This window comes from Brassica napus, chromosome A3 (genome assembly GCF_020379485.1).
Source record: "Brassica napus cultivar Da-Ae chromosome A3, Da-Ae, whole genome shotgun sequence".
Classification (NCBI taxonomy): Eukaryota; Viridiplantae; Streptophyta; class Magnoliopsida; order Brassicales; family Brassicaceae; genus Brassica; species Brassica napus.
This window is the reverse complement of record NC_063436.1, coordinates 7,764,211-7,778,635: the sequence shown is the minus strand read 5'-3', so window position 1 is coordinate 7,778,635 and position 14,425 is coordinate 7,764,211. Positions and strand designations below refer to the sequence as shown.

The window sequence follows — 14,425 nt, the reverse complement described above, 5'->3', positions numbered from 1 at the left end:
GTTTTATTTAATTTAATAAAATATTGGGATAAGTGGAAATGCATGACATCAAATATTGGATTAAAAGAAACTTTGAGATATAAGTTAAAAATCTAATCCTACTGAGATATGAAAATTAAGATTCATTATATATTTAGGTGTTATCTAGATATATTACCTAATATGATTATAAGATAATAAGCTCTATATAAAAAGATGTCAAATTATGACATATAGCTTACAAGAGTTTAGAGATTGAAAGTTTTTGTTTTAAAGTATTTTTAAAAACAATAAGAATATTGTTCTAAAGTCTTAATTTTTGAATTCTATATCAAACCATGTGCCCCTCGCACTCTGTATCAACTCTAAAGAAAGCAGCTTTGTCCCCAGCTATCTATCATCCCACAAGGCAATCGCTGCTTTGTGGATGCGGCTTGGAACGTTCTGACAGGAACATGTGGCATGGGAATTGGGTCACATATCGGGAGTGGCATGTGCTTCCTGTTTGTTTGTAAAGAACAGCCCATATTTAATAAAAAGTAAAAACTAAACTACAGAATATATATATATATATAACATTTTTTGATTAATAGGTTGAACCAATAACGTTAGTTTTGATATAACAAGATTGAATTGAAATGTGACACAAAAAGTTGAATTGAAAATACCCTACCATGAGTTTTTTGGTTGAAAGCTTATTTTAAATCAATAATGGGATTACAAAATCCGAGGCAAGTAGGGCTTGATTAGTCAACAAACCCGCCTCACTATTATCTGAACTAAGGACAAAACCAAAAGTATTTGGTACAAAGCAAATGAACGTAGATGCATATATATGGAAAGTAATTCAAGATAAGGGCCTCTTAAAACGTAATGCGAAGAAATTTAACGAATGTGCTAAATCAGAAATCAAACTCAGATATGTAGATGAACACAAAAGGCCAAGATTAAATTCATTTTGGTTTTATGGTCATCATGTTCTCTTTTTATACACAATCCATTTAAACCCTAGCTATTTCATAAAACCTTAGATGAGAAAGACAAGTGCCATCCTCTAATCTACCATGAGTGCTTTGATTCGTTTTGCGGTCTCGACAACTCGATTGCACATAGCTTTTCCATACTAGTTTGGGAGACACTTCATCTGTTTTCGTCAGATGATTGTTGCTCAAGTGAGATGAATTCTGGACTGGACCGTGTTTTCATTTGGCCCAATGTTGAGGTGAGAACAACTTCTGGTTTCCATAGCCCAAAATCAGACTCATTTTATGTTGTTTGACCTGAGTTGCTTCTTTGACATCCTCTCTCAGCTAACATATTTTACAGATTTAAAATTATTTTTAAATACAAAATAATTTAATTAGTTGTAAAAAAACAAAAAAATAATTTAATTATATTCGAAAATTTATATATGATCATGACCAAAAATCCAATTTCTTCTCGTGTGTCCATAATACCTTTTAATATATATTTAATGCAAAATTTAGGAATCTTTCAAGAAGAGTGTTCAAATACAATTCGACACTTCGGAGCATTTTTGCTCTTACAAAGAAGTATTTGCTTATAAGACTCAAACTCCTATGATGAAAATGTGTACATATGAAAAGTGATCATGCCAACGTAACTTTGCATGAAATATCGCATAAAATGACCTTTGATTTATCTTTCTTATCTTCTGTCCTAAAGAAATATATAATAATAAAAATCATTACATTATTTGTTTTCAGCATAAAAAGAATTAAAAAGAGAAGAAGAAAGACAGAAAATGCGTAGGGGGAAAAGAAAAGGTAAAACAAAGAGAAAAACGCGTCTTTCCCATTCCATTAGGCATGCAATGCGCGGCCGTGAAAGAAGCTCACTCCTCTCCTTTTATTTATAAAGATATACATATATATATATATATATATATATATATATATATATATATATCTTTATTTAACGTTTCTATGTTTCATAAAAGTTTATTAATGGATGTAACAAGTCATTTTCATTTAGATTCTCTGGTAACATCAAACAAACGGTTTGACTAATTTCTATGGATTATTGTTTATTGAGAACGGCTTGTAAACATACAAATACAAAATATTCATATAGATTAACATGAGACTGAGACGCTAGGATGTGTAGATTATTATCTTGTAAGGAAAATATAGACTTCTCAATATTATTACATCAGTCTTTTTTTCTTTATCTTGAATTGGTCTAAAGACAGACAATTATCTTATGTTATGAACTCCTGAAATTTCTTGAATCCTCTCTGTCTATCTAAAAAAAAGACCAGGAAAGAGACAAAAGGAAACATTAATGTTTAAACAAAGCACGTAATAACAACAAATTATTACGTAATAATTATTTATTACTTCCAAATATACACACAAAATTTTACCAGAATGAAAATATACTCTTTAGTTCTTCCTTCCTTTCTCTATATTTCTAATTCATAACACACGAGTACTTATATATACACAAATACAAACATCGTACGTATATATCAAGTAACAGAGATAAAAATCCTTCTTGACCGGAGGGACGCCGTCTTCCATAAGAATATGCACGGTGGTGGAGAGACGACGGCCACGGCGACTGAGGCGAGGGGGTTGAAGAAAGGGCCGTGGACGACGACGGAGGATGCGATCTTGACGGAGTACGTGAGGAAACACGGCGAAGGTAACTGGAACGCGGTGCAGAAGAACTCAGGCTTGCTCCGGTGTGGGAAAAGCTGCCGTCTACGGTGGGCTAACCATCTCCGGCCAAATCTAAAGAAAGGATCATTTAGTCCTGATGAAGAGAATGTTGGATAATTCCAAGCTTGTGGAAACTTAACATATTATTAGATGTTTAATATGTTAAGATAAACACAATAAGGAAACCTAGAAATAGGAAAAGGAAGTTTCTATTTAGGTTAGGTTTGTGTTTTCCATATCCCACATGTTAAAGGGAATTGTCTTTCATATAAATATAGGTCTAATGGAGAGGTGTTCCATATGATCTAAGAGAAACATATTGAGAGCTTTAGTTTTGAGTAGTTTCTAAAGCTAATAAGAAAAGTTGTTCTTATAACTCTTTGTGTTTCTAAGAGATTTGAATTGGTATCAGAGCCTCAGGTTGGAGACTCGATCTAAGCTTAAGTTGTAGCTTAAGATCCTGGTGCTTGTGAACAAGAGATCGCGACGGCAAGATGGCTGACGTGACTAGGGCTCCACGCACGAAGGACTTTGGATCTACATCCATCCAATGTCCGATGTTGTCATCGACAAACTACACAGTTTGGTCGATGAGGATGAAGGTTCTACTACGTGTTCATGAAGTGTGGGACACAATCGAACCCGGTTCAGATGATCAAAAGAAAAACGATGTTGCGATAGCTCTTTTGTTTCAATCTGTTCCAGAGACTTTGATTCTCCAGGTGGGAGAACAAACCGCATCAAAAGAGATCTGGAACGCCATCAAGTCGCGACACCTAGGAGCTGATCGTGTAAGGGAGGCGAGACTTCAGACGTTGATGGCGGAGTTTGACAGGTTGAAGATGGATGATTCAGATACGGTCGATGACTTCGCGGGGAAGATATCGGGCCTATCATCCAAAGCAACCTCTTTGGGGGAAAACATAGAAGAATCCAAGATGGTCAAGAAGTTCTTGAAGGGTCTTCCAAGACACAAGTATATCCAGATCGTAGCATCACTTGAGCAAGTCCTAGATCTCAACTCGACGGGGTTTGAAGACATAGTTGGAAGGCTTAAGGCGTACGAGGAGCGTGTAGGAGAAGAAACTCAGAAAGAAGACCAAGGGAAGCTAATGTTTTCGAACAATGAAGAGCATAGTCAGAGGGGCTATGAGAATTCTCGTGGTAGAGGAAGAGGAAGGAACGGTAGAGGCAGAGGTCGAGGTAGGTCACACAACCAAAACCGTGCGTCACACACCGAAGATAACAACTCGGAAAAGAATCGCTCAAAGCTGATATGTTGGAGATGTGACAAGCCTGGTCACTACGCAACTGTCTGTCCCGAGAAGTCAGAGAAGGATCAAGAAACCAACCTAAACGAGACAGAAGAGGCCGATGCACTCTATGTACACGAGGTGGTGTTTTTGAACGAAGATAAGGTGATTCCGAAGAATCTTGATATCAACAAAGGCGATGCAAGTGTCTGGTATTTGGATAATGGAGCGAGCAATCACATGACAGGGAACAAGGAGTTCTTTTCGAGTTTGAATCTCAACACCAAAGGGAAGGTGAAGTTTGGTGATGGATCGTGTGTTGACATTGTAGGAAAGGGTGTGGTTACATTTGTGTGCAAGACTGGAGAGAAGAAGGCACTCAAGGACATATACTACATACCTGATCTGAAGCACAATATATTAAGTCTTGGGCAAGCAACAGAGAACGGATGTGAGGTTAACATGAAAGATGTCTACTTAACGCTCACAGATTCGCATGGAAGGTTGCTAGTTCGTGTGACAAGATCTCCAAACCGTCTCTACAAGACCCCTATGGAGATAAGCTACCCGGAATGTTTACATGTCAGGGACGAAGATGCTACATGGAGGTGGCATGCTCGACAAGGACATATATGCTATGGAGTGATGAACAACATGGTAAGGAAGGAGATGGTCGTAGGAATGCAGAGTGTAACACACGAAGAAGGCGTGTGTGACACATGTCTCGCAGAGAAGCAAACGAGACACTCATTCCCGAGTGTAACACACAAAGAAGGCGTGTGTGACACATGTCTCGCAGGGAAGCAAGCCAGAGACACATTCCTGACTAAGGCCATGATTTGTACATCAAAGCCAGTGAGATTATTGCTTGGAAATTTGTGTGGATGTATCACACCACCAACACCAGCAGATAATCGTGAGGCATTCTATCGGTTCAAAAGATCTCACACCGATAGAGGAGGAGAGGTTGCCTCAGCTATGTTCAATCTAGGTTGCACCGATAGAGGAGGAGAGGTTGCCTCAGATGTGCTCAATCTAGGATGCACCGATAGAGGAGGAGAGATTGCCTCAGATGAGTTCAACCTATCTTGTGAAGAAGATTGGGTTGAAGCTATGGAAGACGAGTTGGAGTCTATCACAAGAAACAAGATATGGGAGCTTGAAGATAGACCGACTGGTTCTGAGAAGAAAGGAGAAGATGATCGAGTTTGTGTGTTACACAAGACGTTGCATGTGTTACGCCAGGCACCCAGAGCATGGAGTGTAAAACTCGATCAGGTTCTCAAGGAGATGAGATTTGAGAAGTGCACGAAGGAACCATCAGTGTACTGCAAGACTGAAGGAGGAGACGTCTTGATCATTGCCATCTACGTTGATGATCTATTTGTGACAGGGACTTCACTTAAGGTGATTAGGCAATTCAAGGAGGAGATGTCTAAGAAGTTCGAGATGTCAGATCTAGGTAAGCTAACGTACTACCTTGGCATAGAGGTGATTCAAGGAGCAGACGGAATCAGAATAAAACAAGAGAGGTATGCTCAAGGAATCCTGCGTGACACAAAGATGGAAGCGTGTAACGCAACTCAAATTCCAATGGAGGCGAATTTGAAGATCTCAAAAGCTGAAGATGAACAAGAGATAGATGCTACCGAGTTCAGAAGAATCATAGGATGTTTGAGGTATCTGCTTCACACAAGACCCGACCTGTGTTACGCAGTAGGTGTTCTTAGCAGATACATGCACAATCCGAGAAACTCTCACGGACAAGCCATCAAGCACATACTGCGGTATGTGAAAGGAACAACAAACTTCGGTCTGTTCTTCAAGAGAGATGGGTCAAGGAGTGTCGTTGGTTATAGTGACAGCAGTCACAACATTGATCTCGATGACGGGAGGAGCACGTCAGGACATGCATTCTACTACGGTTCATCACTGATTACTTGGACGTCGCAGAAGCAGCAGACGGTTGCATTGTCATCATGCGAAGCAGAATTCATGGCAGCAACAGAAGCAGCGAAGCAAGCTATATGGATCAAGGAATTGTTGAGTGAGATACTAAGCAAAGAAGGCGAGAGAGTCAAGCTTAGGATCGACAACAAATCAGCCATTGCTCTAACCAAGAATCCAGTTTTCCATGGAAGGAGTAAGCATGTACTCAAGAAATATCACTTCATTCGTGAGTGTGTGGAGAACGGGCATATCGAAGTGGAGCATGTGCCGGGTGTTGAGCAGAAGGCCGACATCCTTACCAAGCCATTAGCAAGGATTATGTTCAAGCAAATGAGGAGCTTAATCGGAGTTCAAGAAATTGATCTCCCTAATTCAAGTTGGAATTAAGGGGGTGAATGTTGGATAATTCCAAGCTTGTGGAAACTTAACATATTATTAGATGTTTAATATGTTAAGATAAACACAATAAGGAAACCTAGAAATAGGAAAAGGAAGTTTCTATTTAGGTTAGGTTTGTGTTTTCCATATCCCACATGTTAAAGGGAATTGTCTTTCATATAAATATAGGTCTAATGGAGAGGTGTTCCATATGATCTAAGAGAAACATATTGAGAGCTTTAGTTTTGAGTAGTTTCTAAAGCTAATAAGAAAAGTTGTTCTTATAACTCTTTGTGTTTCTAAGAGATCTGAGAGAAGATCATCATCGAGCTTCACGCTAAGATGGGAAACAAATGGGCTCGTATGGCTTCTCAGGTTCCATTTGAAAAATAAACATTTTTACGGTCGATATTTGTTTCTTCAATTCAATAAATTAAAGAGTTCTAAGAAATTTATGTGAAATTATTTTTTTTCTAGTTAAACACAAGTCTTGCATGTTTCAATGTTTTCTTTAAATATCTCTTTCTGTTGTTATCATTTAATTAATATTTTTTAGTATCGTAGTTACCTGGACGAACCGACAACGAGATAAAGAACTTTTGGAACACAAGGATGAAGAGAAGACAACGAGCTGGTTTGCCTTTATACCCTCACGAGATTCATCATCAAGGGATTGATATTGATGATGAGTTTGAGTTTAATTCATTTCAGTTCTCAAACCAAGACCATTCTAATCACCCAAAACATGATTCAGTACACTAATTCCTCTAATACTCCATCACCGTCCTCTTCATTCTCTTCTTCATCTTCTCAACCTCAGAAAAATATGTGTTTAGATCCCTTAATCTATACTAATCCCAGCCTAAACCACATCCCCGAGACTCCGATGAATACTCATATGTTCTCTCTTTACAACAATAGCCTAGAAAATGAGAACAACCAGTTTGGTTTCTCTCTTCCTTTGTCCTCATCCTCATCGTCGAATGAGTTTTGCACTAAGAAAGACACTGATGCTATGAGTTATAGTTCATTTCTTATGAGGGATCATGAGATGAGACCGAGTTCTTTCCCTTTAGGACTAGACAATGCTGTCCTAGAGCTTCCTTCAGTCCAAACAACGACCCATTTTTGCAGTTATAATACTATTATTGACAATGGTGTCCATCTTTATCCACCTGCGGGCAACAGTGGATTGCTTGACACCGTCTTGGAGGAGTCTCGAGCTTTGTCTCGCGGTGGAATCTTCAAGGACGTTACGGTTTCTTCTAGTAGTCTATGTGAGGATCAAGACAAGAGAGTGGAAATTGATTTTGAGAATCGGTTGATAGATCATCTAAACTCTTCTCATCAATCATCATCAGGTAAGAACTTGTCTATGAATTTAAACCATTTCTATTGTACATATTTTTGGTATAACCATTCATCTACATATTGCCTGGGAGCCTAGTAGATGTGTTTTTTTTTTTGGTAGGAAGCCTAGTAGATGTGTTTAGTCCTGTTTAGTTTTATATATCCTGTTAATGAAACAGTAATTAAAGTGAAACCAAAGCTAGTATGGATCTTTGGTAATATCGAAGACATATATTGACTTTAATCTAATTAATTATTTAGTGTTTAATATCTTTTGTTAAATGGACAGAAACAACCCCTAATCTTTACAAGAGGTACAATGAGCCAACGATAGTGAAGACAACAATGGATGATGATGATGGCATACTACTGAGCTTTATCAACAACTTTCCTTCCACCACACCGTTGCGTGATGACTGGTACCGGGTGACAGAAATCCAAACAGAAGCATTAACGAGCGGAATCTTGATAGGAAACCATCAAGGTAACAGCAAACTGGAACCACAAAAGGCACCACCTTCATCCGGCACTGTAGATCCTCTGGCCTTGTTGGGGTCATGTTACTGAGGCAACATGCCTAGAAAATGCTAATTTGGAGAGTATCCACATGTACATGAGCAAAACCATTTATTTGGTAACTGGAAATTAAGAAAGGAGAAAAGGCTCTCTATTCAAGAGCTTAATTTGTTTCTGTCTGTGTAAAATCTTTTTAAGCATTCAGTTTGGGATTTTCTCTGAACTTTATGTTAACATGTTTTCAAGGGGCTAAAAAAACAAAAGGCGAAATTTATAAGAGATGGATTTGAGCTTATGGTTCTCTTTTTGTATACTCATAATGTCATACTAAATGATGGTACTACTGATAAACCCAAGTGTACCACTTTAAGAGAAGCTCTATCGTGATATTCACAGAGTATCTCAGTAATTAGAAAATAAGAAAATGAGAGAGAGACATGAGAGAATTTCTCATATTATATACTTTATATACTCTTTAGAATCTCTATATACACACTACACAGCCTACCAATCAACTTGCTTTTTCTTGCATTTTGATTTATATTTTTAAAAAATTAGTTTTATTTGGAGTAGAAACCCAGTTTAGAACCCCGAATGATAAAGTTGGTCTAAAACTACATTTTGAGGTAGGCTATTAGCTCGAAGTTTCCTCTGGTGGAACCCTACAGAATCACTATCAAGTTTCTGTCAGTTTTCATTTTCTTCTTGTTTTTCACCTTTATCGCAAGATGTCTGAATGCTTTGGCTAACTTCATTGCTAAAACAGTACTCTGTAATCACAACTCTTGACTCATCCTCTTAGTTTTGGGTGGAGTCCGTTCTCTTTTAATAATCAGTGTTAAAAAATGGACTCAAACTAGAACAAACCGGGATGATCAACGCCAGTTGATTAGCTTGTGTGTGTAATTTGATTTTTATTGCGGAGAAGAATTATCACCGACGTTAGGAAGAGCTACTAGGTATACAATGGGGGCAAGAGTAATGCGATTGGGTAGCAACACGACTTCGCTAGTTGCATACACTGCCATTGGCTTATGTCGTCATTTGCAAATTATTCCCCACTCTTCCAATAAAATATCTCCTTAAAATTCGGCACCCCAAGAAAGAAAAATAAAATGAATTACATAATATAATATGCAAGTAGTCAATATATTTTTGTTGTTGTTCAAAAGCCACTTGGTTGTTCTTATATGTGACCCAAAACTATACGTTCTTCACAAGTAAATTGATTTTATTTTCCTTTGTTAATTTATTTTCCTTCTTCCACGAGGATTATGAACTTGACATTAAGCACCCTTTAGTTAGTTGTGGTAGATGAGACGAGACGAACACGGAAATTTTGAAATATTACGTTGAACTCAGTCCGTTGTACGACTAACCCATCGGTGGTACCACTCTGCATGTCTTATGTAGTAACGACTAATACATCCAATTTCGTCGTCTAGTTAGTCACAGGAGGCTATTAACATCTACGAGCTCCACTTACATTTTCGAACAGAACTCGAAACTCTCATAGTCCCACTGGTAGAACGTGGACACCCATAGGGGAAAAAGGTTGTCAGAGTTTCTTTGGAGGGAACATGGAGAGGTTGTCAAAGATGTAGAAACGTGTTTTGTTGATTAACAATAAATTTAATCAGATTTTCTTAACTAAAAGTTAGCAGTAATGGCCGTTAGTTGTGGGCCTACAAATGGGCCCACGGGTTATAACGGATGCTTTGACTAAACAATATACAACAGATATGACTTCATAGCTCGAACAAACAAAAAAAAAAGCTCTTCAGTCGATCGTTTTTCCTCTTTTTTTTTTTTTTTGACTAAATCGTTTTTCCTCTTTCTCTCTCACTTTTTCCTTACATATTTTTGTCTGTGTTCTCAATCTCTTCTATTCGATTTGATACGAGAAGAAAAGAAAAGAAGAAAATGACTTTCTGGGGGTTTTGGGTTTTCTATCCCTTTAGGAATCTGTCTCCTGTCCAATCAATGGTTCCTTGACATTTGCTGATTAATAATTCGTTGCTTTGTCGTAAAATTTTCACTTTTTTTTCCAGCTTATGCCTGCAAAGTGTTTGCTTATATTCCTCAGAGAACCCGAAGTTTGTCAAAAAAAGAAAGAAAGAGAAAATAACTTCTTACTGTTGAACTGTTGCTCTGTTTTTGCTTGCTTGTTTCTTACATGAACTGGTAATAACTCTTTCTTCATATCCGCATTGTTACCTTTTCTTAGTTTCTTTCTCAATTTGAGTTGCTCCTTCCTCGCTTAGATCTTTTCTTGATTTTCTCCTAATTTTCTACAGGTCACAAAGTTGATTTCTTTTCTCCTGTTCTTGTGATGGGACTGAGCATTGATCCATCTGTGCCTATAATGGCACTGATCGTAGCCATTCTGGTGGTTCCAGTGGGTTGTCAAAGGCCTAAAGTGGTGAACCTCGGTGCTGTTTTCACTTTTGACTCCGTTATCGGCAGAGCTGCTAAAGTGGCTCTCGAGGAAGCTGTCTCTGATGTGAACGCTGACAGAAGCGTTCTCAAAGAAACGGAGCTGCGTCTGTTTATGGAGGAATCTTCCTGCAATGTCTTTCATGGGTCATTCGGAGGTACCATAACTGTTCTTCTAGTTCCTTTTTTGTCATTCATTTGTGTACTCTCGTCCATGGCCCCATTAGAAACTTGTGGGCTTTATTTAGTGTAGAGTTTTGGTTCAAAGTGGATTATTCCTCATTTTATGGTATCAAAGGCGATTTACACTAGTTTCTAATTATATGGTAGGAGCTGACATCTGGACCAAATATAGTTATTGAAAGAAGAGCAATACTAAAGTGGCGTTTGATAAGCTCACATAAGATGCATCCGTGATGATTGACACATCTATTATGTGTTGAACCTGTTATTATGGGTACTTATTTTGGGTTTCCAAATGCCAATAATAGATAGAACTCAGTCAGACCCAGTACAGGCTGTTCCTTACTAGAACATATGTTGGAAGCATAACTTTGGTTTTATCAGTAATGGCCTGGTTTAAGTTCGAGTGGTTTTTTTTTTTTTGCAGCTTTTAAAGTTCTTGAGAAAGAAGTGGTGGCTATGATTGGTCCACTTTCATCTTCCATCGCCCATACATTGTCAGATATTGCCAAAGGGCTCCAGTTTCCTCTCGTCTCATTTGCAGCAACCGATCCAACTCTCTCTGCCCTCCAGTTTCCCTTCTTTCTTCGGACTACACCTGATGATGCCCACCAAATGTCCGCCCTTGTGGATTTTATCACTTTTCACGGATGGAAAGAGGTGATATCAGTATACTCAGATGATGAGCTCGGAAGAAACGGAGTTTCTGCTCTAGATGATGAACTGTACAAGAAAAGATCCAGAATTTCCCATAAAGTGCCGCTCTCAGTGCATTCTGATGAAGGCTCCGTTACTGACGCTTTGAAAAAATCCAAGTCCCTCGGTCCTCGAGTCTATGTTCTTCATTTTGGTCCTGACCCGTTGCTCAGAATCTTTAGGATAGCGCAAAAGCTGCGTATGATGACCCGTGAATACGTTTGGCTCGCCACAGACTGGCTTTCCGTTACCTTAGATTCTTCGTTGAGTGACAAAGGTACTTTAAAACGTCTTGAAGGTGTAGTGGGGCTTCGTCAACACATCCCAGAATCCGTAAAGATGCACCAATTCACACATAAACTAAAAAGCAACGGATCAATGAACGCCTACGCGTTGCATGCGTATGATACAGTGTGGACGATCGCATACGGCATCGAGAAAATGCTGAATGAAGGAATCAACATAACATTCTCTTACTCCGAGAAGTTAATTCATGCAGAAGGAACTAAACTGCACCTGGAGAGAGTCAAAATTTTCAATAGCGGGAAGATACTACTTGAGAAACTTCTGCAGGTGAACTTCACTGGTATAGCCGGTCACGTTCGGTTTGGTTCTGGTCGAAATGTCATTGGCTGTGACTATGAGATCATCAATGTAGGCAAAACCGGTGTAAATACTGTGGGTTTCTGGTCTAGAAATGGAGGATTTTCAGTTGTACCCCCAGATTCTCGACACACACATAAGAAGACTGGCTTTGTTTCTGATGAAAAGCTTGGTAACATAACCTGGCCTGGTGGTGGCCGTGAAAAGCCGCGTGGTTGGGTCATTGCAGACTCTGCAAGTCCACTGAAGATTGTTGTCCCGAACAGAGTGAGCTTTGTCGAGTTTGTGACCGAAGAAAATAACAGTAGCCATCAGATCAAAGGACTTTGCATTGACATTTTCAAGGAAGCGCTGAAGTTTGTCCCTTACAGTGTTCCTTACATATTTGAGTCATTTGGGGATGGCCACTCAAGTCCTAATTACAAACACATTATTCAAATGGTCACGGATGGCGTAAGTACCCACTTCAAAAGTGTACAAACTGATTGCAAAAGCCTCATGGATCACTGACTGAGATTATGGTTGGGCATTTCCCTGTTTTTTTCTTTTATTCCTCTGTTTTCAGGTATATGATGCAGCTGTTGGGGATTTTGCAATAGTCCCAACCAGGTCGAAATTAGTAGATTTCTCGCAGCCATATGCTTCCACAGGCCTTGTTGTGGTGATTCCTACTAACGACGACAATCCGACCTGGATCTTTCTGAGACCCTTCACCATTCGATTATGGTGTGTTGTTCTAGCTTCATTCCTGATTATTGCAGTAGTCATTTGGATCCTCGAACATCGCATCAATGAAGATTTCAGAGGGCCACCCCGTAAACAACTCATCACAATGATCTTGTAAGTCCAGCTCGTAATATTCATAGTTCATTCTTGGGTGTTTCTCTGACATTTCTAGTCTGATTTGTTTTGCAGGTTTAGCTTCTCAACTCTTTTCAAGAGAAATCGTGAGTAGTCTTAGTCTTATCCATCTTTCTTTAGCACTGCCAAGCAAGCGAAAAATAAAAGTTTGATAGAGTTAGATTTCCAAATCTGTCTGATACACATTTGACTCTAGATTTGTTTTCTCTATCAACTCATAACTGCGATCTTGCTGCTTTGTCTTGTTCTGTCAACAGAGGAAGATACGATAAGCAATCAAGCTAGACTAGTGATGATTGTATGGCTCTTTTTATTGATGGTCCTTACCGCGAGCTATACAGCGAACCTCACCTCAATCCTCACAGTCCTACAACTTCCTTCTGCCATAACCGGCATTGACAGCTTGCGGGCAAGTGAGGTGCCTATCGGTTACCAGGCTGGGACGTTCACTTTAGAGTACTTAACCTACAGTCTCGGCATGGCTCGGTCTAGGCTGGTCCCACTTGACTCGACGGAGGAGTATGAAAGAGCTTTAAAGCTAGGACCAACCGCTTTCGGAGGAGTAGCTGCCATTGTTGACGAGCTCCCTTACATTGAATTGTTTCTTGCGGAACGGACGGGTTTCAAGATTGTCGGAGATCCCTTTATGCACCGTGGTTGGGGATTTGTAAGTACATTTATTATGCTTCTCTTAATCAGAAGAGTACAAAAAAATTTGAGATCTTTTTTTTTGTTCAACAGGCGTTTAAGAGAGATTCTCCACTGGCTATAGACATGTCAAGAGCGATCTTGAAACTCTCCGAGACGAGAAAATTGCAAGATATTCGGAAGAAATGGTTATGCAAGAAGACTTGCGCAGAGAAATCAGATGGGAACCCAGAGCCAAACCAGCTTCATCTCAAGAGCTTCAAAGGGTTGTACCTTGTCTGCATTGCAATCTCGGTCTCTGCGCTTTTGGTGTTTGTTTTCAGGATGGTACGCCAGTTTGTGCGGTACAGAAGGATGGAGCGTACTAGCTCGATGCCGCTCGCTTCTTGGTCGTCTTCTCCTACTATGCGTTTAAAGGAACTGGTGTTCGGTTTCGTGGAGTTTGTGGATGAGAAAGAAGAAGCTATCAAGAGAATGTTCAGAAGGAGTAATGATTCTGACAACCCATCTCATGTTGTTGAAGTTCAAGCTTATCCTGAGGTACGACAAAATTGATGAGTAGATTCCACTTTATAGAAAGAAAATTGTAATGTTATTAGATATGAACTAACATGCAAGTCAACATTCCAATCTTTGTTCATTAGATTTGATTGTAACTTGGCAAATAAAAGGGGGCAAGAGCCAATGATTGTTAACATGATTGTAGCTATATACATATATTTCAGAGTTACCAACAATTCTTATAAACTATTTCATTTTTTGGTCAATCTTCTTTCTTTTTGTGATTTATTATATTAATGTCTATAATAATTTTTTTTTTAATGTCTATAATAATTGCCACGTTCTGACAAGCATGAGCTCATGATTTTTTTGTATCCAACTTGTTTG

The 14,425-nt window shown here is 38.9% G+C and overlaps 1 protein-coding gene and 1 pseudogene across 1 annotated transcript; both read left to right on the top strand.

Moving 5' to 3' along the window:
- Positions 1-1,986: 1,986 nt before the first annotated feature.
- Positions 1,987-8,662, top strand: LOC106441285 (annotated as a pseudogene).
- A 1,067-nt stretch (positions 8,663-9,729) lies between these two features.
- LOC106437695 (glutamate receptor 3.7) lies at positions 9,730-14,132 on the top strand. Its single transcript, XM_013878635.3, has 7 exons — positions 9,730-10,294; positions 10,408-10,704; positions 11,157-12,481; positions 12,594-12,868; positions 12,944-12,975; positions 13,147-13,556; positions 13,631-14,132. The coding sequence occupies exons 2-7, from the start codon at positions 10,443-10,445 to the stop codon at positions 14,090-14,092; spliced, it is 2,766 nt and encodes a 921-aa protein (XP_013734089.2). The 5' UTR covers positions 9,730-10,294; positions 10,408-10,442; the 3' UTR covers positions 14,093-14,132.
- Positions 14,133-14,425: the final 293 nt, after the last annotated feature.

Coding starts and splice junctions, on each gene's coding strand:
- LOC106437695 (XM_013878635.3), top strand. CDS start 10,443: ATGGGACTGAGCATTGATCCATCTGTGCCTATAATGGCACTGATCGTA. Junction 12,976..13,146: donor AACTCTTTTCAAGAGAAATC/GTGAGTAGTCTT, acceptor TTCTGTCAACAG/AGGAAGATACGATAAGCAAT. Junction 13,557..13,630: donor TGCACCGTGGTTGGGGATTT/GTAAGTACATTT, acceptor TTTGTTCAACAG/GCGTTTAAGAGAGATTCTCC.